The following is a 22,792-nucleotide window of genomic DNA, read 5'->3' as shown; positions in this document are numbered from 1 at the left end:
CTTCACTAGAGACATCTGTTGGTGAGATGAAAAGAAGCTTTTTAATGAAGTCTCTAGTGAAGTTCTAGTGATTCAAGAACAATGTTTAAAAATTGGTTCATATATATAGAGCTTCCGAGAATTTGAGTAGTGTGGTTGTCAATAATGGGTAGAATTGGTAAATATTACACGTGTGTAACGTAACAGCCAATGACGGTCGTCAGCCCCGTAAATGCCCAGACTTCCATATTCTTCTTCATCTTTGATGAGATGTCAAAAAATAATAAGAAAATAACTCCCGTAATTGGAGATAATCCTGATTTTGTGAACAAGTATTTGGACACACTCAAAATGTTGTGAATAATGATTATTTTAATTTATTTCACAATTAATGAACATATGAAATAAACTAACATACTATCTAACTAACCATCACGCCGCTTCGCTGCAGGGGTAAGCAGAGAGAAAACAACGCCCTACCACTCTGTCTTTGCAAACATTCTTTGCCTCTTCCACATTAATGCATCTCCTCACATACCCGCGAATTATTTTGACTCCTAATGTGACCGCTTTCAAGTATTTGAAATACTTGACGGTGCCAAGTTTTCCTCGGTCTTCCTCTACTTCTATTTCCAACAACATTCGCCTCATATATTTGTTTAACTATCCTTTCTTCGCTCATTTGATTCACAAGCCCAAACCATCCCAACACGCTATTTTTTTGTTGTTGATAAATATTAGTAATTAGAAATCGAACCCTGGGCCTCCAGCACGTTAGTTTAACGCTCTAACTACTATACTACGCTAGCGGTAGATTAATACTTTTTTTGTATGATTTGAAAACGCGACGTTGAAAAAAAAAACTGATTTGGGCCTGAACTTTTCAACGGTGTATCGAAAATCTAGCACGGTCTGGAGTTAAATTTACTTTTTTCCTGGTTATTCAAACCAGCCGGGGTGAAAAATCTCTTCACTTATTCCTCGTGTACCTACAACCTCGGAGGGTGGAACTACTCGCCCCCTCACCCCCTTACAACAGGGTAAACGTGCGGACACCTACATATGAAGAGAATTACATGGCTTCGCTTCCTCTTTATCACTTCTACGTATAGGGTACATTGAAGGCTCTCCGAACCACATTCCCAGATCTGATACAGAAGCATCTAGGCTTACTACAGGTCGCCTTTTTATGAACTAAGTTGCGAAAATTATTAGAAAATGTTAAACAACTTTGAATCCTGATTTTATTGTGAATTAACATTTAATAGCTTTCAATATTGCTGTCACTGCTAATCTAAATAAATGCAAGTTTGTAAAACCACCACCAAGTTTCTAGAAATGTCCTAGTATAGGCAGTAAAGGGATTAGTATTTATTTATTTTCAAAACATATTACATACATAAGTCATAAGCATATACTTATAATATTCCCGATGACTAATTTCTATTTTTCATTTTGGGACATGTCCTTTTTACTCCCATGGGATTAAGGTTAACAAGACTTGAACATAAATAATAAAGTAACAAAAAAGATTTGTTTTAAATAACCAAAAATAATACTAATGCATGGCAAAATATAAAAACAATAAACAGGTATAATAAATAGCCATAAGAAGCATATTTAAAAGAAATAAATGGGAAAACATAAGGTAAGAAGTATATTTAAAATAAACAAATGAGAAAATATAAAAAATGAGAAAATTTAACAAGTGAGAAAATATGAAAAACATAAGGTAAAAACAAAATAAGGAAATATGACTAATCACTACATATAAATCTTTCCATAAAGTACCTTTTCAGATCATTTATTTTGGATCCCGGAATTGGTTTTATTTTATATATGTCAGGCAGCTGGTTAATTTGGGTGTTGGCAATATATTTTAAGGACCTTACTCCATATTTAGTAGTGTTTATCGGCTCCACATGTATTTTGTTATGTCCTCGTATATTATGATTATGAATTTCTTTGTTAAAAATCGGTATGATGTTGCTGTGAGTCGTTTTCAACATTATTTTAAGATGGAAAAACAACCCTAACTAATAACCTTGCACAAAGTCCTAACCATAACGCAGTTACAAAATGAGCACTCTATACTGCCTATTTTTTTTTCCTACAAAATGGCATTGCCTTCTCTTGCCTTCATGATCAAGATAACGCTGTATTGTGTAATTCAGATTGTTTGCAAAGACAGATTGGTGTGGCGTTCTATTATTTCTGCCTTATCTTGTGGAAAGCGGCGTTTTGGTTACTTAGTTTTTGTCATTACTCTAGTTTTCACCATATTAGCGATGGTTACTTTGACTGCCTCCATTTTGTGTTCAGAAGCACGTCGGTAATACAGGTTTGACGTTTACCGACTGTCCCCTAAGTAGGTACTAAGCAGGTGCCTTTGTGATAACATCATTCGATATTCGAATGGTGTGTCATTTCTATAGGAAACTCAAAAATCGCATCTCGTTCTACTGTTATGACGCTATTTTTTAACTGGTTCTCAAACCTAGTTGCTCATTAAATAAAATTAATATTTAAACTTTTTGTTTGCTGTTATATGACTGCCTCCGTGGTGTAATGGTTAACGTGTTTAGCTACCGTGCTGGAGGTTCCGGGATCGATTCCCAGGGGGGGGGGGTGAAAATAAAAATTACTGATCTTACGCTGTAATATTTATTTGATATTACCCTGGACTGGTCCCTGGAGCGCGGGAGTGATCACCTTGCCTCCATGTAAGTAACGCGTAAGGTAACACTGTGCCAATATGATACAGTGCCCAATAGTGCATTGGGTGCGGATAGGGGTAAGAAGTTATATGACAGGTATGCTCTTCAAGGAACTTGGGATGGCCTACAGCCTGCTTTACACTCTAAACTTTATTTCAACTTAAACTTTACTTTGATTTAATCCTACATACTTTATACAGTAAACTTTACTTCAACTTGAACTTTTATTTAATTTAATCCTACATACTTTACTTCAAGTTTTACTTTAAATTAATTTAATCCAACATACTTTTCACTAAGCGTTATTATAGCCTTAACTTTACTTTAATTTAATCTTACTTACTTTACACACTAAATTTTACTTTAACTTTGCACACTTAACTTTACTTTAATTCAATCTTATATACCTACCTTACACAGTAAACTTTACTTTATTTTTAGCAGCGGAAGACCGAAGAAAACTTGGCATTATCAAGTATTTCAAATACTTGAAGGTGGTCAGGTCAGGAGTCGTAATAATCGGCGGGTATGTATGAGGAGATGCATGAATGTGGAAGAGACAAAGATTGTATGCAAAGATAGATTGGTGTGGCGTTCTATTCCCTCTGCCTACTCCTGCGGAGAAGCGACGTGATGGTTAGATAGTTTGTTGGCTAGTTAGTTAGTATTTGATTTAGTTAGAGTTTAGAGGTCAGGATTCGGAGTTAGTTAGGATAATTAGTATCGTTGCAATGGCTAGGGACTAGGGCACTCGAGGTTGCATAGACGTCCTCGTAGAAGCTACTGCTGATGTGTTCCTTGAGGTCTAGCAATAGCAGCCCAGGAAACATTATATTGTGTATTAAATATATATTATTGTTTTTTAAGTTTAACTAAAAATTATGCAAAAATTTAAACTGAAACCTTAAGCATTTTTAGAAAAGCATGTTTAAGGGGGAACTCGCAGACTTCACATTCAGAACACGAACGGCTGCGCTAGAGATCAGACGTTTTTTCACACTCGATTTTTTAAAATAATTTTTTTATTGTCATTTGATTTTTTTGTTGGGATATAAATACATAAGTGTATTGAAAATTTATTTTTAATATATTTTTTAACAACCTATCTTTTCTCTTAAAAACCAAATACGTAATTATTTCGATGAAAAACTTATTTTATCAATACAAACCGGTATTTTAAGCAAAAAAATCAATTATCTACGTCAAATGTTACCTGGGTTTTAAGAAAATTTTGTTGCGATTCATCGTAAATTGGTTCATAATCTAACATATCGTAGTCGTACAGGAGAAAGTGACTAACTACCAAAACGTAAAATGTTCAGGAGGGCCATTTAAGTCACTTTTATTTGGCAAGAAAATAAACATCAATGCAGTTAGTAATTTTTACCAAGTCAATATATTATACTTCCAAGTTTAAAATCATTTGGGATTTTTTCAGGGCAATATTAAGCTAGTAAGATATCAAATAGTCAATGATCACGTTTTTGTAAAACGATGCACTTGGTCACTTTCTCCTGTATGACAACGATATATGACAGTTTAAAAAAATATATCTTACAATATTTTACCTCCTCCGTCCCACAGTTGTGAGGTGACTGAGTTACAAAATCACACCCTAAAATTATATTGGTCTATCAAAATTTTTATTAGAGAACACAATATTATATTATTGCGAATTCATAATGTGAATTCCTATATGGGAAGGTAGGTGCATATGATTGTATTTACATAGTACATTTCTCTTGAAGGGGGCTGTGTACCTAAGCGGTAGCTTTCACAAGCTTTTATGGGTATCTAACATTTAGCAATTCTGGTCGCAGTGTCAGCTGATATGGTCACAAAACACATTTTTGTTAATATGCTACCAAATGAGCAGTCACACTAAAAATGCCCTTCCATTTTTAATCTGTTGCCGGTGGAGTTCAGAGTGCAAACAAAAATATGAAAGGCAAAATAAAATAATGGGTTAGTATTGTAAAACTTAAAAAAAAAACTTTCCTTTTGTGTGAATATTATGTTAATTAGGACGTAAAAGGAACTCCACCGACAATACACATAAAGTGGCTTGGTGGCTTTCTGCAATTAAAAGAAGAATATGTGAATTTATAAATAAATGCGAATATGTATATTATATACATATGTACATATACATTTAACAAATAAATAAAAAAAAACTGTTACCGTAGAACGGGGCTACTTGAACTTGGATGTGTTACTTGAGCCCAGTACAATTTTTTTTTATATAGATCTGTATTTGGTCTACAATAATGATCGTATCGACATGATTCATTGTTTCCCTGACAGGTGACACTTATTGTCACGATACGTTCATTATTGTAGACCAAATACAGATTTAAATCTCTTTTTTGTACTGGGCTCAAGTAACACGTCAAAGTTCAAGTAGCCCCGTTCTACGGTACCAGAAATGTTATGTGCCAGCCATTCATGCTATTCTCATTTTTCTATAACTATCTACTTACTATTTCTCCTTTATTTCCTTTACGATACAACTATAATACACTTCATCCTGAAGAATCATTACTCACTTCATTTGTATCTCTTCAAATTCAGTTTATTCGTTTAAAAAACAAATATGTGTGAGACTCGCGCGTTCGAAGTGAAACGTTTTAGATTTTAGAAGCAGTTGATTTTATACATAGCTCTATTTGAATTTGTTGATGATTATATTATTTTAGGATTAGAACATGGTTATGTGAAAATAAATTGAAGAAGATCTCTCCCAATTAAATGGTATATTTATTTTATTCGTGTATTTCTATTGATGTGTTCTTATTTTAATATTTGTATTTTTTGCTATTTAAAAATAACTTATAAATTTTTACAATAAAGTATGTCGTAATTTAAAAGACATAATATATATGAAATAATAGTATATTTACAAATAAATCGTTTCAAAGTACTGATTATTAAAAAAAACTTATACACACCTAACTGATAGCAACACTATCTTATAATCATTAAAAATATATTTTACTGATCAAATCTTAGCCATTTATCCCAAATTATTTATCTTTTAAATCATTAATATGTAATTTGATGAATCTGTTTGCTATAAAAACTGAATTTAAGTTTTTTGCTATCAGTTGTTAAGTTGATTACAAGAATGGCAGTATCAAAATTAATCGTTTTTATCGCCCTTGTAGCTTGTGCCACTGGTATGTGTAATATTTACTTAACACAAGTACATTATTTTTTAAATAAATCTTATAAATCTCTTAAAGCAATATATATTATTAATATTATGTATTCAAACTTCATGTACAGGAAATACATATTTGAATTAGCGGGCTTATTGCTAAAAAGCAATATGTTCCAACCAACAAAAAAACAGACAAGCGATATTGGTCAAAACGTTTGATACCTTATAAAGCTCATATTATTTTTTGACATCTCATCAAAGATGAAGAAGAATATGGATTTCTGGGCATTCACGGGGCTAAGGACCGTCACAGGCTGGTTTAAGTGATCACTTTACACACGTGTAACATTCACCAATTCTACCCATTATTGACAACCACGCTACTCAAATTCTTGGGAGTTCTATATATGTAAACCAATTTTGAAACATTGTTATTGAATCACTAGATTTTCACTAGAGACATCTATTGGTGAGATGAAAAGAATGAAAATCACCTATGACGGTCGTCAGCCCCGTAAATGCCCAGACTTCCATATTCTTCTTCATCTTTGATGAGAAGTCAAAAAATAATATGAAAAAACTCCTATAATTGGAGATAATCCAGATTTGTGAACAAGTATTTGGACAGACTAAAAATGTTGTAAATACAAATTTGTTATTTTATCCTTTAAAGCAATTGTATATGACCACTTGTAGCAAGGGACCGTATCATCGGAGGGGATATCGCGCCAGAAGGGTTCGCTCCATTCGCTGTCTCCCTCAGAACTGGCCTCATAGTGAAATCTCACTTCTGCGGAGGAACCCTCATCTCCACCAAGTTCGTGGTGACTGCTGCGCACTGCGTGGATGCTGTCTACTCTTCTTCCATTATCGGAGGAGGATCTCTCTCCAGGTCAGAACCTAAAATTGGAAACTGGACTATCCGAGGTCTTGATACAAGTCAGAAGTAGATAATAAGTTCATCTTCCATTATCCTGGCCAATTTCCATTGCTTAATCCTACGAGGTTCAATGCAGTAAAAATGCGATCTCTTGCTTCAAACAAGACGATAGCGATGTATGATAGATGTTCAAATGGTGATACAGTATAAGGAAAGAATGAAATATTTTGACCTCTAACATCCGTCGGCAACAAATTAAAAATAATCGGAACGATATATTGCAGTGTTCGACTCCCATATTTACTGTCAATTCTTGGGACTAACCTTCTTTGTGTGTAAATCGTGTATCATAGTTATGTGCCAAAATATTTCGATATTTTTGTCTTGTTTATTGTTCAACGATGATACTCATCCACAATATTCAATGTACCGGCAGTAATTTTAAATGTTTATATTTCTGTATTTTGCAGTTCCCTTCAGGTGTTATCAGGAACGCAGAACCTGAACAGCGGTGGAGTGAAAACCAGTGTAAAGACAAACTATACATTCGGAAGCTGGGATGCCAAGAACTTGGTGTTCGACATCAGCATCCTGGAGTTGAGTACTGCTCTCGCCATAGATGCTACCACTAAACCTCTTCCTCTTAACCCCAAGCGTCTTTCAGGAGGTGAGGAAGTTATTGCTGTAGGATGGGGATGGACTAAGGTAAGTAAAGAAACCTTTTTTTTTAAAGAAAAAATGTATTTTTATTATTTATACAAATATTTCAATTTCATACTATTTCTGTGAGCCTAAGCGGCTCATTATTAAAAATAGGTACCAAATTGTGGTAGAGTGGGTTCGAACCGAAAAACCGATGTTCCCATGTTTTGTGTCCGCGACACAAACCATAGGACCATCCCTTCCTGATTATTCAAATGCATCAAAGTAGATGGTAAATTTTACTTCAATGACACAATATATATGGACAAATAAATTAAGGGTCTTTTTTTATAGAACTTTATTTGTACATCGTACTAGAAATAAAATTGATTTTCCTACTCTAAGTATAACTTAGATTTCAAAACCATTTTTTCAGAAAACTTTGAGTGTGTCCAAATACATGTTCCGCAATGATCAGCACGCTCGGCTACCGTTTTGGAGGTACTGAATTCGATTCCCAGGGGGGGTCAAATAAATAAAATAAAAATTTTCACTGTATTATTTATTCAATATTACCCTGGACTGGTACCTGAAGGAGAGGGCTGATCATTTTTCCTTCATGTGTTAACGATTAAGATAACACTGCGTTTGTAAAATTCAGTACCCTATGCACCATCGGGGTGCGTATAAGGGTTTAAAGGAAATTGTTTACTAATCTGGATTTTCTCTACTTGAGAGTTATTTATTACATTGTTTAACATCTCAATATAGTAAAAAAATGGAAATCTGGGTATTTACAGGGCTTACGACCTGTTGTAGTCTGGTTAAATGATCATTTTACACACGTGCAACATTCACCAATTCTACACAAATCTGGATCATCTCCAATTAGATGGATACTGCGTTCCATATTGGTTGATGAAAATGATATTTTTGAATATTTTTTGATGAATGAATGATATTTTTCTAGTACCCAAGTGGTTCTACAGCCAACGAACTGAAATACCTGGACTACGATGTGTTAGACTACAAGACTTGTTCTGACATGCGTGATGTCGCTGCCGGCCAGTATCCTGGATTCTTCCCAGCTATCTACGATGACCAAGAAATCTGCGTGTACAAGGCAGTTGGACAAGCTGTATGCAGGGTATGTTTTTTCAGGGGGTGTATATTATTATGTAATATACCCTTCAGGTTCTGATGAAAACGATTATTCAATATATTGGTTATTGTTCAAAAAGTAGAAATTTCTTCTAAATCAAAGTAAAACCATTGGTTTAAACATATAAAATTGATAAAAATACATTTCTTGAATGTTTTTCGCAGATACTTATAAAATTAAACAACTTTGTTCTAATCACTTTTTTATTATTAGTACACTTTAACCAACAGGTTTCGACAAGAACCTTGTCATTATCAGGGTTTATTAAATTCTAGAATATTTAAAACATTAAAAAACTCATAGTTAATTACATTCCCTTACCAAAAACTTTACCACACACTCCGTACACCATTTTAATGTTAACAACGAGTATTTTAATGTTTTTAATATTTTAGAATTTAATAAACCCTGATGATGACAAAGTTCTTGTCGAAACCGGTTGGTTAAAGTGTACTAATAATAAAAAAGTGGTTAAAACAAAGTTGTTAAATTTTATAAAAAATACATTTTTCGATTTCTCTAAAGTTGATTCACGTTTTTGTACTTTTTAATGTTTTTCAATCAACCAAGTATCAGATTTAAGTTTTGTACTGATATTTCTTGGTGGATCTGCATTTTAAAGAATAAAATAAAGACTATGTAATTTTTTCCACATTAATTTTATTTGACCGGCAACCGGGTTTCGTCGTAACTGACAGCATGACTGGTGATGTCGGTTACGACGAAACCCGGTTGCTGGTCAAACAAAATTCATGTGGAAAAAATTACAAAGTTGTTATTTTATTCTAACTAATGATTACATCTGGTTATTTGTTATGTATACCTTTATAATTCCTCGAACACTCTTGAGGAATTATTCTTACAAAAATGGCACTTTATAAATTATTCAAATGATATTATTGACTTCTTCTTCTTCTTCTTCTTTATGAGCCCTCTGACCTCCACTGCTGGATATAGGCCTCTATCCCTTCTTTCCATTTCCTCCAGTTGGTAAATGCTTGCAGAGAGTTTTTACCCCCCACAGCGACAATGTCGTCAGACCATCTGTTTTGGGGTTTCCGACACCTCTTTTGTTCTCCCAAGGTCTCCATCGTAGCATTCTTAGGGGAAAAAATATCGACTAGCTGTACATAATCCCTCATTATTAATTAATTATGTTTCCTCATCTAGGGAGACTCCGGAAGCGCTCTGTACGATGACGATGGTCTGGTCGGAATCACCTCCTGGGGTCTGCCATGCGCTGCCGGTGCTCCAGACATCTTCACCAGGGTGTCCACCTTCGTGGGGTGGGTCAACCAAGTCACCGGAATGTAATTCTCGATCTAACTGATATTTTAAATAAAATACAATAAAAGCATGTTTCAAAAATATTTGCTTGTATTTTATTTAATTAAGTGTATGTATACACATACACGTGTGCTTCACTTCCATACATACAGTGAAGCATGGAATTGGTAAAAGAAGGATAAAAGTTGATTGAATGTACAGTCTGTTCACAGTTATTTTACCTCTAGTTTTTTTTATTTATTTAATTTTCATTCGAACCCTTATCCGCCCCCAATGGTGCATAGGGCACTGCATTATATAAACACAGTGTTTTCTTGATCGTTAACACGAAGGAAATGTGATCAGTCCTCCGCTTCAGGTACCAGTCCGGGATAATATTGAATAAATATTAGAGTGAAAAAATCACTTATATTTATTTGAGCCCCCCTGGGAATCGAGCCCGGGACCTCCAGAACGGTAGCCGAGCGTGCATTTTATTTAATTTATTGTATGTTTATACGTATGTGTGCTTCACTTCCATACATACAGTGAAGCATGGACTTGGCAAAAGAAGGATGAAAGTAGGCTGAATGCAGTCGAAACGCGTTTTCTTAGACAAATATGTATGATAGATGTTCGAATGGTGATTCAGGAAAATAAAATAAAGTAAAGAAAGGTGTATTGAGATAGTTTGGGCAAATGATTGTGAGAAAATGAGTGATAAGTAATTATCTAATTTTATATTTATGAAATTGTGAATTCATGAAAAGAAGAAGGATATAGGGAGTAGGAGAAGGTAAAGGAACTAAGAAAAGGATGATATGCTGTACAGTTAGGGTTTCAAGGCTTAGTAATAATATTAACAACATTTTAAAATACAAGATACATAAAATTATAATATAAGAGTTTCTGTTTAATATAAAGCTTCTTTACATCTCACCAATAGATGTCTTTGGTAAAGTTCTAGTGATTCAAGAACAAGGTTTCTAAATTGGTTCATACATATAGAACTTCCAAGAATTTGTGTGGTTGTCAATAATGGGTAGAATATGGTGAATGTTACACGTGTATAAAATGATCACTTAAACCAGCCTATGACGGTCGTCAGCCTTGTAAATGCCCAGACTTCCATATTCTTCTTCATCTTTGGTGAGATGTCAAAAAAATAATATTAATAATAATATTTTAGGCGTATCTTCAAGGTAATCATTTTGAATAATCTTTTATTTTAAAAGGTGATATATTTATTTTTACGTAATAATTGATAACACGTAACGTAATTGAAATGAGATACTAATGTTAACGATTATGAAAATGTTGTATTTAACATATATAATAATGTACATATTTAAATATAAAAATAACACACCTTTCTAAGACTAAATTTAGAGTTTATTTAAGTAAACACGACTAGTTTCGAGAACAACAGTAGATCGTTCTCATTAACAGACAATAATGCAAACAGTTTGTATTATCACTAGCAACAAGTAATAGAACATCTGTAGTTCTTGAAACTAGTCGTGTTTACATTGAAACACTCAAAAGTTGTCTTAAACTTACAAGAATTTTATTTTTATATGTAAATCTTCATGTTATTTCACAAATTTAATACCAAATCAATAAATAATACACTTATTAAGATTTTTCTTTTATTTGAACTACAATTGACTGAATTTTGGTTGACCTAATACTTTAAAAAAATTCAATTGAAAAATCTTTTAATTATAGAGTAACTTCTATTTTTAGCGATTTTTTGCATATTTTGAGCACATGTTGAGTGACTTTTATTATAGTGGCTGTATTTAGACGTTATCCAAACCTTCCTATTTTTAAATAACCTAATGTTATATAATTACAAGTAATAAAACCCACCTGCGAGAAATTTTTTGTTGATTTAATGCTTAGGAATTCTATTAGATATTTTTAAAGAGTTTTAATCTAATTTTGTTTTGATTTATGATAAGTACAATCGATAACACACATTAGTAATTATGGAAAAATATTTGTAATAATACAAAAACAAATCATTCTTAAATGAAGATTAAAAAAAACAATCTCAGACCTATCTAGGTACTTATCATTATTAAGTTATCAAAAGAATAAAGATCAAGATTATTCTATGTAATTATAAATTGAAACATTATCTCTTCTTGTTTAGACGACAGTGTGCAAGGTATCAAGATGGTCAGGTTGATAGCTGTTTTTCTACTAGCTGTGGTAGCTTGCAGTAATGGTAAGTCGTAAATTATACTGATTGACCAAATTTGGACTTTTTGAGTGTTAAATTTTGTTATATCTTCAATTTTTATTTTATTTCCAAATTTGAAAAGATTTTTCTTTGTAACGGGGATTTTTTTTGTAAAACAAATTTTTTCTTGTAAAGTGACTGAATTTATATTTTAAATGTTAAAATCATACACTGATTATTAAGGTCTATTAAATTGCATATTTTATTTGAAAAAATAAAACATAATAAAAATACTATTATTTCGCCTCGTTAGGGCATTATCTTCACAGTAGCTTGGTACATATGCATTTTTACTGTTCATAAAAATAAAATGTATAACTTAGTAGACCCTAAAAATCAGTGTTCAATTTATTATTTTAAATATGAATTATGGAGTTCTACAAATTAAACTCCAAATTAATATACTTTTGGAAAACCAACCTATGACAATGACTTCTTAAGATTCGACAAAAGTTAGTTTGTGCTTATCCATAAATCAACCAAACCATGTATATGGTACTTACAAATTTACAGTTTTTTTGTTGGCAAAATTGTGATTATGTTCATTTTCTAGCTGCCAGCTTCTTCCATGATCGTATAATCGGTGGAGACATTGCGCCGCAAGGTCTGGCTCCATTCGCTGTTTCTCTTCGTACTGGACTACTCGTGAAATCCCACTTCTGCGGAGGAACCTTAATTTCCCCACGGCTTGTGGTGACTGCTGCTCACTGTGTAGATGCTGTGTGGTCCAGTAGCGGTGGTGGATCCCTTTCCAAGTAAGTTTATTTAATTTATTAATCCTTTTGATACTTTTTATTGGTCATTTTAGTCAATGCTTTACGTTGTGGTATCCAGTAATCAGAGTGTAGATTTACATCTACGAAATAAACAAAAGGAAGAAGGAAGAATAAACAACCGATTAAACAAAAGGAAGGAATGGAGACGAATTGTAAGATTCCTTCCTTTTGTTTAATCGGTTTAACTTGTGAGACCATCCTTCTGTTCGCTTATGATCTAGAAACTATTTTTAAGGTTAAAACTTATATTATCAGAAATAATTTACTATAAATTCCATCACTGTCTCCTGTTTTAATTTTAAATCTAAAATTATTCATATTTCTATCACCCTAATCCTTCATTTAGCTAGGTATCTTCCACCTTTTGCGGTTTTGTAAGAGATGTTAAATAAATATTGATATAATCAGTAATCTTAACGTTCTAAATTATTTTTTTAAATTAAAATATAACAGTTCGTATTATCTTTTGCAGTCTTGTCTTTATCAGCTTTTTTAAAAACATTAATTAATAATATGCTTTTCCAAAATTCCTCGCCATTATTGTCCATGTTCCCATTAAAGCAAGTCCCATCCCTTAACCCCTTCCCTCTCTAGTTATTACCCCACCCATCTCTACCAATAGGTACCTAAATGATTTTTGTTCGTTAGTTTTTGTGATCACATGTCGATGAAAACTTCTATAGTTTTCGAAACCAGTCGTGTAAAATAAAACTCAATAAGTGGTCTAATATAACTGTTTAATTTGTAATAAAACTATTTTTTTATGTTGCAGTAATCTCCAAGTTCTGTCTGGAACCTTGTCTCAGAACACAGGCGGGCACAAGTCAAGTGTGAGGAGGAATTTCACCCACCCAGCATGGGACACAAACGCCATCAAGAATGACGTTGGTCTATTGGAACTGACTGAAGATTTGATCTTTGATGGAGTCAATACCCAGTCAATTGGTTTAGATGCAGCGTTGATCGATGTTGCAGACCTCACTGCTGTCGGATGGGGATTAACAAGGGTAAAAATAAGCCTATGACATTTTAAACTAGATGAAAAAAATCTGTTTTCAGTAAATTTAATCTTCTTCCTGGTTTCATCCTGACTTCTTAATCAGCTCTCTTCATCCTCATGTTGAAGGACCTAAAGCCTTGCATGAACTTGTTTCTTCTGCTTCACTTTGCTTGCCCTTGGAATCCCGCAAGCTGGCTTTTACATATTATCAGTCTCTGAATCACAGAGAGAAGAATCACTCTCACTGCCGGATAGGGTTATGATCTTGACGTTTGTTTTTCCGTGAAACTTTGGTTTATTTTTATTTTTTGTTATTTGGGTTAGCAACAGCAACATATGTGAAACATAACCATTAAAAGATATACATTAAATAAGCCAATTATAGTTAACCACAGAAACATAAAGATCAGTACAAAATATTTAGTGTGGATCTAGCAAATGAATGAATGTGTGTGTGTGTGTGATATTGATTCTAGTAGGGACATATATATAATGCTGAGAAGCATGGTTTTTAAAGATCCTGAGAGGACAATATGCTCACCGTTCGACTTTTCAACACAGATTTTCCGCAATTGAAAATGTCAACTTGGCTACAACATGAGTTGTACTTACTAGCCATTCGAAACATAGGTCAACTCCGCGCATAATTAGTTCGAAGGACAGGTACTCTAAATAAAGATTGTGACTATTTTACTACAATTTTTTTATCCACCAACGGTCATCAGACGTGGAACCAGAGTGGCCCAGCTAACTAGGGCTGTATCCGTTATTGTCATTTCGGATCCAAATATTTCCGAAAGCACTTCCAAGGGTTTTTGTCATTTTCAGTATCCCGGCCTTACTGGTTCTACCGTTCTGAAGTATTTGGAAACACCTTCCATCAGCCATGATGAATGCGTGAGACTGAGGGACATTATGGCTTCACAAACAACTGGATTCTTCCCCGAGATTTCTAAAGGAGAGATTTGCACATTGAAGGCAGTCGGACAATCTGTGTGCCAGGTAATGTAATCCAATTATAAAAATTAGTTTCATTAATTAATTCGGCAGTCACTTTGTGGTAAAATAAATCCATTTTAAATTAATGTTTTACATAGTAAATACCACTATTTCTTAAAATCTATTGTTGCATGTGTTTGAAAATGATATGGAATGCATCGAAACACGTGTCACAGTAGATTTTAAGAAAAAGTGGTATTCACTAAGTAGAACATTAATTAATAATATAAAAGTTAGATCAACTTTGATGTATAGGATATTATTTATTGCCTAGGCATTAACTGTCGTCTTTACTAATGTAAACACATTACTTACCAATACTTTAAGTGAACTTCATATTATATTATTTAAACTTCTAGAAATATTCTATAAACTTCTAGATATATTGATCAAACTAAAAAAAAATTAGAAAAATAACAAACATTTTGGGTGTGTTCAAATACTTGTTCACAAATCTGGATTATCTCAAATTATAAGAGTTATTTACATTATTTTCACATTATTTTTTGACATCTCATCAAAGATGAAGAAGAATATCAACCAACTTTGAAACATTGTTCTTGAATTACTATTTTTATCTCACAAATAGATGTCTCTAGTGAAGTTCTAGTGATTCAAGAATAATGTTTAAGTTGGTTCATATATATAGAGCTTCCAAGAATTTGAGTAGTGTGATTGTCAATAATGGGTAGAATTGGTGAATGTTACACGTGTGTAAAGTGATCACTTAAACCAGCCTATGACGGTCGTCAGCCCCGTAAATGTCCAGACTTCCATATTCTTCTTCATCTTTGATGAGATGTCAAAAAATAAGTATCTTGTTGCGCGAAGGTCTTGGCTCTGGATGCAGTTGGTCGAGTGGGTGGATGAAAATAGAGCGATTGTATTATTACCTAACGTTCAAGTGACTCTGAAATCTAGCTACGGCTTATCATGTCCCTACTCAGGCTTCAACTTTATAAGTTTCATAGCCTATGCCTACTCGTGAATGGATTTACTCTTTGTTTAAAGTTACTATAATTTCATGTAATTCATGAGTGAAAATTCTAGGCAAAAACACTCGCATAGAGCGATTGCAAGTGTGTAAGGGCTTTTATAGCCTCCGCCACGTCACCGTTGTCGCTAACTCACAGTTGCCAACTTAAAATATTGACATGTGCACTGTTCGTATAGGGACCTACCCGAGTTCCCACATCGGTTTGCATTGCATTAACATTAAGCTATTTAAGCTATTTTTTTAATGTTTTTTTTTTTCAACAGGGTGATTCTGGCAGCGCCTTATTTGGCGAAAATGGATTGGTTGGTATCGTTTCCTGGGGTGTACCTTGCGCTACTGGATTCCCCGATATGTTCACCAGAGTATCCTTCTATTACGATTGGATCGATGGCATCTTGAATAATTAAATAAATAAATAATAATGTATTTTCTGCGAACGTCTATAAAAAAAATAATAAATAAAGATGACGACATTAATGAATGCGTTTTATTTCCCTATACCTACTTTTAAATAAACAGCAAAAGTAAATTTTTTTAAAATAAATAATTTTGAAATATAACCCAAGAATCAAAAACCATATGAAAATGTTGTAGTTAATTTTATTATTTTATTCTCAATATTATTAATATTTAAAGCATTTACTTTGTGGTTAGTCATTTTTACTTATTTTTTTTTTTACAAAAATGTTAATAAAATTAGTATATAACCACTCACCGAGATTTTTACGTCTACCGGTTTCGAGACGTACCCGTCTCTTCGTCAGGACAATCACTAACACAGCATGCAAACAATACTACCCTTCACCACCATAGCACCATTTACACACTCAAAACTACACAAAATGTCTAACACATGCGATTTTTGGTCGACCCGAAGACCAACATGCACTATAGTTTTCAATACAGACATGCGTTACGAGCCGAGGTTAAACGTATATTAGTTAGCTAATATATTAAATAATATATTAAATTTGCAATGTGTTTAATTTCATAATGCTTGTCAAGTAATGAAAATATAAAGAAAGTACGTACATATTTTGCTTCAATCAATGGTATTATTCATGTATTGATTTTTTATAATTAAAATGTAACTTTGTTTTAAAATCACTGTAAATATTATATTATAACTTAATTATAATGTCGACCGATTTCGAAGCTCACCGCTTTTTTAGCTTCAAAACCGGTAGACATTATAATAAAATATTTACAGGGATTTTAAAACAAAGTTACATTTTAATTATAAAATGGAAAATCACAAAGTTAGTGCTTCAAATACAAATTATATTAATTTTTTCTTTCTTTCAACAAATTGATATGTCATTGATTTAGTTATATGTCCTCATCAACTAGTGAAAATATAAACTCAGTTTGTATTATCACTTGTTGATGAGAACATCTGTAGTTCTTGAAACTAGCCGTGTTTACATTATTTAACTGAAAAAGTGGTATTTTAGTAATTTTTATTTCAAAACTATACTACGTACATCTTTACTCTCGGATTCTATTATAATTTCGATAAAAAAGAAAATATAATCTCCTTTCTTTATCTCAACATAGTGATAATCATTTTAAGAAATATTTAATTATTTACTTATCTGATATCAAATTGCGTATTTTTATATATATATAATATTTATTACATTGTAAATCAAAATCATTATCTAAATCACTTTTATTATAAATACTCATGATGAAAAAATGTTGATTAAAAAAACAAATATCAGTTTTTTTTACTAGAATTTTTAGTAATTGACTAACAATGTCTGAATATCGGTCTCTGATTGTATTTATTTTTTTAGTTGTTTGGTATGGTATGAAAAACATTTTATCAACGTTTTTTTTTAATTTTACCTTTTCAAACTTTTTAACATAACGCAATTTAACATAACGCAATGTTCATCTAATTATTTTACAATTATAGATCATTATAAAAATTTAGTGGTTACATTCTTCTTCTTGCCTAGGGTCATGATCATCGCTTCTCTTGTCTCCAAACATTTCATTTACATAGTTGTCCACCTCCTTACCTCTAACTATTGATAACCTTTTGGCGGGCTTAATTTAGTCGGTCCATCTAGAGAAGGATTCTCCTCTTTTATTACCTTCGACCCCTCGCATGACCATTAACTTTTTAAAGTTATCATCGTTTTTTCTTGCACTGTGTCTAAAAACAGAAGGATTCGTCTCAAACAGACGGAGAAATAGGTAATTTTGATCAAGTTTTTGCAACTAAAACATAGTTTTCGTGAATTTCAGGAGGTACCCAAGCATTTCCCAATAGAATTGTCGGTGGAATACAGGCAGAGCCAGGATTTGCTCCATTCGCAGTTTCCATGAGAAGTGGATTGATAATCAAGAGCCATTTCTGTGGAGGATCGCTAATTACTGCGAAGTTTGTGATCACTGCGGCACATTGCGTCGATGCGGTATACAGCAGAGCACTTTCTAGGTTAGTTGAATGTTAATTTATTTTTATTTTATTGACATCTCATCAAATATGAAGAAGAATATGGAAGTCTGGGCATTAACGGGGCTGACGACCGTCATAGGCTGGTTTAAGTGATCACTTTGCACACGTGCAACATTCATCAATTCTACCCATTATTGACAACCACACTACTTAAATTCTTGGAAGTTCTATATATATATATATATATATATATATATATATATATATATATATATATATATATATATATATATATATATATGAACCAATTAAGAAACATTGTTCTTGAATCACTAAAACTTCACTAGTTCACTACTTCTATTGGTGAGATGAAGAAAATATAGAAACTCATTTATATATATATATATATATATATATATATATATATATATATATATATATATATATATATAAATATATATATATATATATACATATATATATATATATATATATATATATATATAAATATATATATATATATATATATATATATATATATATATATATATATATATATATATATATATATATATTATATATATGTATATATATATATATATATATATATATATATATATATATATATATATATATATATATATATATATATATATGTGAAGAATAGGCGAATGTTGTACGTGTGTAAAGTGATCACTTAAACCAGCCTATGACGGTCGTCAGCCCCGTAAATGCCCAGACTTCCATATTCTTCTTCATCTTTGATGTGATGTCAAAATTAAAATTCCATGTATTAATTAATTAATATCATGTATCACATGCTTGCTAACTTGCACGCTTTTTACTTTTTCATCGTTTTTTATGTTTTTAATAAAAAAAAAAGTTTTTATTTTTTATTTTCTGATAGTCAAGTATTTTTTGTATTTTATATTATCACTATTATTCTGGTTCTACTTATAATACCTATACCCCTACACTTAATCAATTATTATTTGAGATTTTTAAACGAAATCATTTCCAGTTCTATCAGGATAGTAGCAGGCACTAACGGTCTACACACTGGAGGCGTGGAAAGGTCAGTCAAAACCAACTACACTCATCCCGGGTGGAATAGAGACGAAGATGTCAAAAATGACCTCGCGCTATTCGAGTTGAGTAGCGCATTCTCACTCACTGACCTGATACAAACTATACCTCTGAACAAGAAGGTCATCGGGAACAACGCTCCGCTCACAGTTGTTGGCTGGGGTGCAAAGGTAGGGTTCTCTTTTCTAACTAACCATCACGCCGCTTCCCCGCTGGGATAGGCAGAGAAAATATAATGCCACTCCAATCTGTATTTGCAATACTTATTTTTTTTACAAAAATATTAATAATATTAGCATATAGCCACTCACCAAGGTTTTTATGTCTACCGGTTTCGAGACGTACCCGTCTCGTCAGGACAATCACTATCACAGCATGCAAACAATACCACCCTTCACCACCATAGCACCATTTACACACTCAAAACTACACAAAATGTCCAACACAAGTTGGTCTTCGGGTCTCACCCTAATGCACGCACTTAATTTGTAGTTCTCTTTTCAGTATCCATATCGTAGTCGTACAGGAGAAAGTGACCAACTAACAAAACATAAAATGTTCAGGAGGCCCCATTCACTTTTTCTTGGTCAAGTAACTTTTGCTTGGCAAGAAAATAAACATCAATGCAGCTAGTCATTTTTATCAAATCAATGTATTTTACTTTCAAGTTTAAAATCCTTTAGGATTTTTTTCAGGGCAATGTTAAGCTAGTAAGATATCAAATAGTTAATGATCACGGTTTTGTATAAAAATGCACTTGGTCACTTTTTCCTGTATGACTACGATATATCTATCAGCAGAGTTGTCTGTAGTCAATCCTTTTCTTTGATTTTCAGCAATTAGGGGGAGGTGTGACTGGTCTTCTTCAGTACTTGAACACTTTCTCACTGGGTCACAAAGAGTGCTTGAAACTCCGCGATGACAACGCTCAGCTGTACCCTGGAGGAGTAACTCCTTTTATTTCAGAAATGGAGATCTGCACCTTCCTAGCTGCTGGAAATGGCACATGCAACGTAAGACACAAATATTTTAAACCCCCTCAATTAATAATAAAAATACATTTTCGACAATACAACACAGATCAAGAAAAATATGGAAGTCTGGGTATTTATAGTGCTTATGACTTGTCACCAGCCTAGGGGACTTCTTCCTTAATAGAAGGACTTACAACCCGAGGACGAGGAGAGCTGATCTCAACAGTCTACTAAGACGATAAGATGGAATAGAGTCAGGAGGAAAAAAAAAGTAGATTCGTCAATAGCCAATTCAAACCCCGCCCACTCCTTTCATCCTACGAGTATATAAGCTGGTTTATTAATACGTTTAACCTTATTGCATGTTTAACTTCGGCTCGTGACGCATGTCTGTGGTGAAAACTTTAGTGCATGTTGGTCTTCGGGTTGACCAAAAATCGCGTGTGTTAAACATTTTGTGTAGTTTTAAGTGTGTAAATGGTGCTTTGGTGGTGAAGGGTGGTATTGTTTGCATGCTGTAGTAGTGATTGTCCTGACGAAGAGACGGGTACGTCTCGAAAGACAGTAGACATAAAAATCTCGGTGAGTGGTTATATACTAATATTATTAACATTTTTGTAAAAAAATGAATAAGTAGAAAAAAAGACCTATTATAGTCAAAGTCATCATTCTACCCGTGATTGACCACCACATAACTCAAATTTTTGGAACTAATATATATATATATATATATATATATATATATATATATATATATATATATATATATATATATATATATAAATATATATATATAACGATAAAGCAGCCCGAGGATGTTGCTATATATATATAAATATTTATAAAATATATATATATATATATATATATATATATATATATATATATATATATATATATATATATATATATATATATATATATATATATATATATATATATATAGCAACATCCTCGGGCTGCTTTATCGTTGAATTCAAAACAGCCATCTATGGTTGGATTAAAAAAGCTTTTTATTTAGAAAAAAAAATATATATTTTTCAAACCAAATTTAAAAAAAATAGACAAATGCTTTACAAATTGAAGCATTAATAAAACTTTCGAAAATTTTAGTAATGGGTATAAACTGCTCACTCGTAAGCCCTGTGAATACCCAGACTTCCATATTTCCATCTCACATAGACTTCTCCATCTATGTTGAAAAAGCAATAAAAACCATGTTTTTTTACATTAAAATAAATCATTCCTTGGTTTACTTACTGAAATAGAGAATGTTTTATTTTTACAGGGTGATTCGGGAAGTGCGTTGTACAATAGTGATGGTATTGTAGGAACAGTTTCTTGGGGTCTCCCATGTGCCAAGGGTGTTCCTGATGTATTCACCAGGATTTCAGCATATATCGACTGGATACAACCAATTATTGCTTAAGAAGTAACACCAATTATGTATACATCATCCCTTAAAAAAAACATAAACCTTCGTGTAATGTTATCTTTAAATTAAATAACGTTTTTTAATCAAGTTGTTTTTTTTCTGTATTAATAATTTCAGCTTATTTCAGATGTTTAAAGATACATAAAAGTATAACAGCTGACTGGTAAAAAACCCCGCCTTTTCACCCAATGGCAGCGCCGTGTGTTAAAATTAACAGCAAACACACAATACTAAACGCTGTTTATGGTCGACAGCGTGCCTCTTGACCACTACTATCATAGTTATTGTATATATCTTGTTTTACAGATTTGAAAAAATGATTGCTTCACTAGAAGGTAAACTGTGATGAATTAAATTAATTAAATATTTCTAACAATTTCTTTGGGAATTAAACAGCTTATACATTATATAAAAAAAAACAAATATATTTAGGCAATAATCAAAACCAATTGAATAATTCCACACATATGTCAATAATACTTTGTTGTATATTAAGAAAGGTGCATATATTATTTATTTATTGATTTGGCGTTTCATTTGTAGCACTCCATTTTAATTTACGTATTAATTTAAAATTAAACACGGATTTTTCGAGTCTACTAAGTTGTATTTTATTGTGTTTTTGTTAGTAAAATACAACTTAGTAGACTCAAAAAATCTGTGTTTGATTGAAAATAAATACATAAAGGTACATATTTTTAAATACATATGTGAGGGTGTGAGTGTGAGTGTGCGTGAGGATGGGAGTGTGTGTGTGTGTGCGTTATAAAAATGTGTATTTTCAATTATCATTCCATTCCATTTAACCAGACTGAGCCACAATAAATTATGTACTTAAGAAATAAAATTTAAGAGACCAGGAAACTATAAGATTGTACAAGATATAGGTAAACAGTGCAAGTTAGCTGGTACTTGTTGCAAAGTTTTGAAATCTTGGCACGTCCATTTGGGCTAACCCTTGTCAGGCGCTGGGGGTGGTTCTGCGGGGGTGCGGGCAGGGGAGGGTCCGGCACCACCCCGGCCTTATCGCGTCTCGACCCCCAGATCCCCCAGACCCTCCC

General features: G+C 32.7%; 3 protein-coding genes across 3 annotated transcripts; all 3 read left to right on the top strand.

Moving 5' to 3' along the window:
* Positions 1-5,820: 5,820 nt before the first annotated feature.
* LOC148305207 (chymotrypsin-2-like) lies at positions 5,821-9,854 on the top strand. Its single transcript, XM_088267063.1, has 5 exons — positions 5,821-5,872; positions 6,553-6,748; positions 7,207-7,441; positions 8,349-8,525; positions 9,711-9,854. Exons 1-5 carry the CDS (start codon positions 5,821-5,823, stop codon positions 9,852-9,854), a joined length of 804 nt encoding a protein of 267 aa, XP_088123189.1.
* A 2,133-nt stretch (positions 9,855-11,987) lies between these two features.
* LOC148305206 (chymotrypsin-2-like) lies at positions 11,988-16,297 on the top strand. Its single transcript, XM_088267072.1, has 5 exons — positions 11,988-12,039; positions 12,608-12,809; positions 13,603-13,837; positions 14,659-14,832; positions 16,090-16,297. Exons 1-5 carry the CDS (start codon positions 11,988-11,990, stop codon positions 16,231-16,233), a joined length of 807 nt encoding a protein of 268 aa, XP_088123198.1. The 3' UTR covers positions 16,234-16,297.
* An 862-nt stretch (positions 16,298-17,159) lies between these two features.
* LOC148305205 (chymotrypsin-2-like) lies at positions 17,160-21,725 on the top strand. The gene is made up of 5 exons (XM_088267062.1): positions 17,160-17,175; positions 18,083-18,275; positions 19,258-19,492; positions 20,159-20,335; positions 21,585-21,725. Exons 1-5 carry the CDS (start codon positions 17,160-17,162, stop codon positions 21,723-21,725), a joined length of 762 nt encoding a protein of 253 aa, XP_088123188.1.
* Positions 21,726-22,792: the final 1,067 nt, after the last annotated feature.

The sequence above is a fragment of the Brachycentrus maculatus genome, unplaced genomic scaffold (genome assembly GCF_059751285.1).
Source record: "Brachycentrus maculatus isolate JH-2025_06_01 unplaced genomic scaffold, ASM5975128v1 h1tg000277l, whole genome shotgun sequence".
NCBI classification, from domain to species: domain Eukaryota; kingdom Metazoa; phylum Arthropoda; class Insecta; order Trichoptera; family Brachycentridae; genus Brachycentrus; species Brachycentrus maculatus.
This window is presented reverse-complemented; position numbering and strand designations above follow the sequence as displayed.

Coding starts and splice junctions, on each gene's coding strand:
- LOC148305205 (XM_088267062.1), top strand. Junction 18,276..19,257: donor TACAGCAGAGCACTTTCTAG/GTTAGTTGAATG, acceptor AATCATTTCCAG/TTCTATCAGGATAGTAGCAG. Junction 19,493..20,158: donor TTGTTGGCTGGGGTGCAAAG/GTAGGGTTCTCT, acceptor TTTGATTTTCAG/CAATTAGGGGGAGGTGTGAC.
- LOC148305207 (XM_088267063.1), top strand. CDS start 5,821: ATGGCAGTATCAAAATTAATCGTTTTTATCGCCCTTGTAGCTTGTGCC. Junction 6,749..7,206: donor GGAGGAGGATCTCTCTCCAG/GTCAGAACCTAA, acceptor TGTATTTTGCAG/TTCCCTTCAGGTGTTATCAG. Junction 7,442..8,348: donor TAGGATGGGGATGGACTAAG/GTAAGTAAAGAA, acceptor ATATTTTTCTAG/TACCCAAGTGGTTCTACAGC.
- LOC148305206 (XM_088267072.1), top strand. CDS start 11,988: ATGGTCAGGTTGATAGCTGTTTTTCTACTAGCTGTGGTAGCTTGCAGT. Junction 12,040..12,607: donor TGTGGTAGCTTGCAGTAATG/GTAAGTCGTAAA, acceptor TTCATTTTCTAG/CTGCCAGCTTCTTCCATGAT. Junction 13,838..14,658: donor TCGGATGGGGATTAACAAGG/GTAAAAATAAGC, acceptor TGTCATTTTCAG/TATCCCGGCCTTACTGGTTC.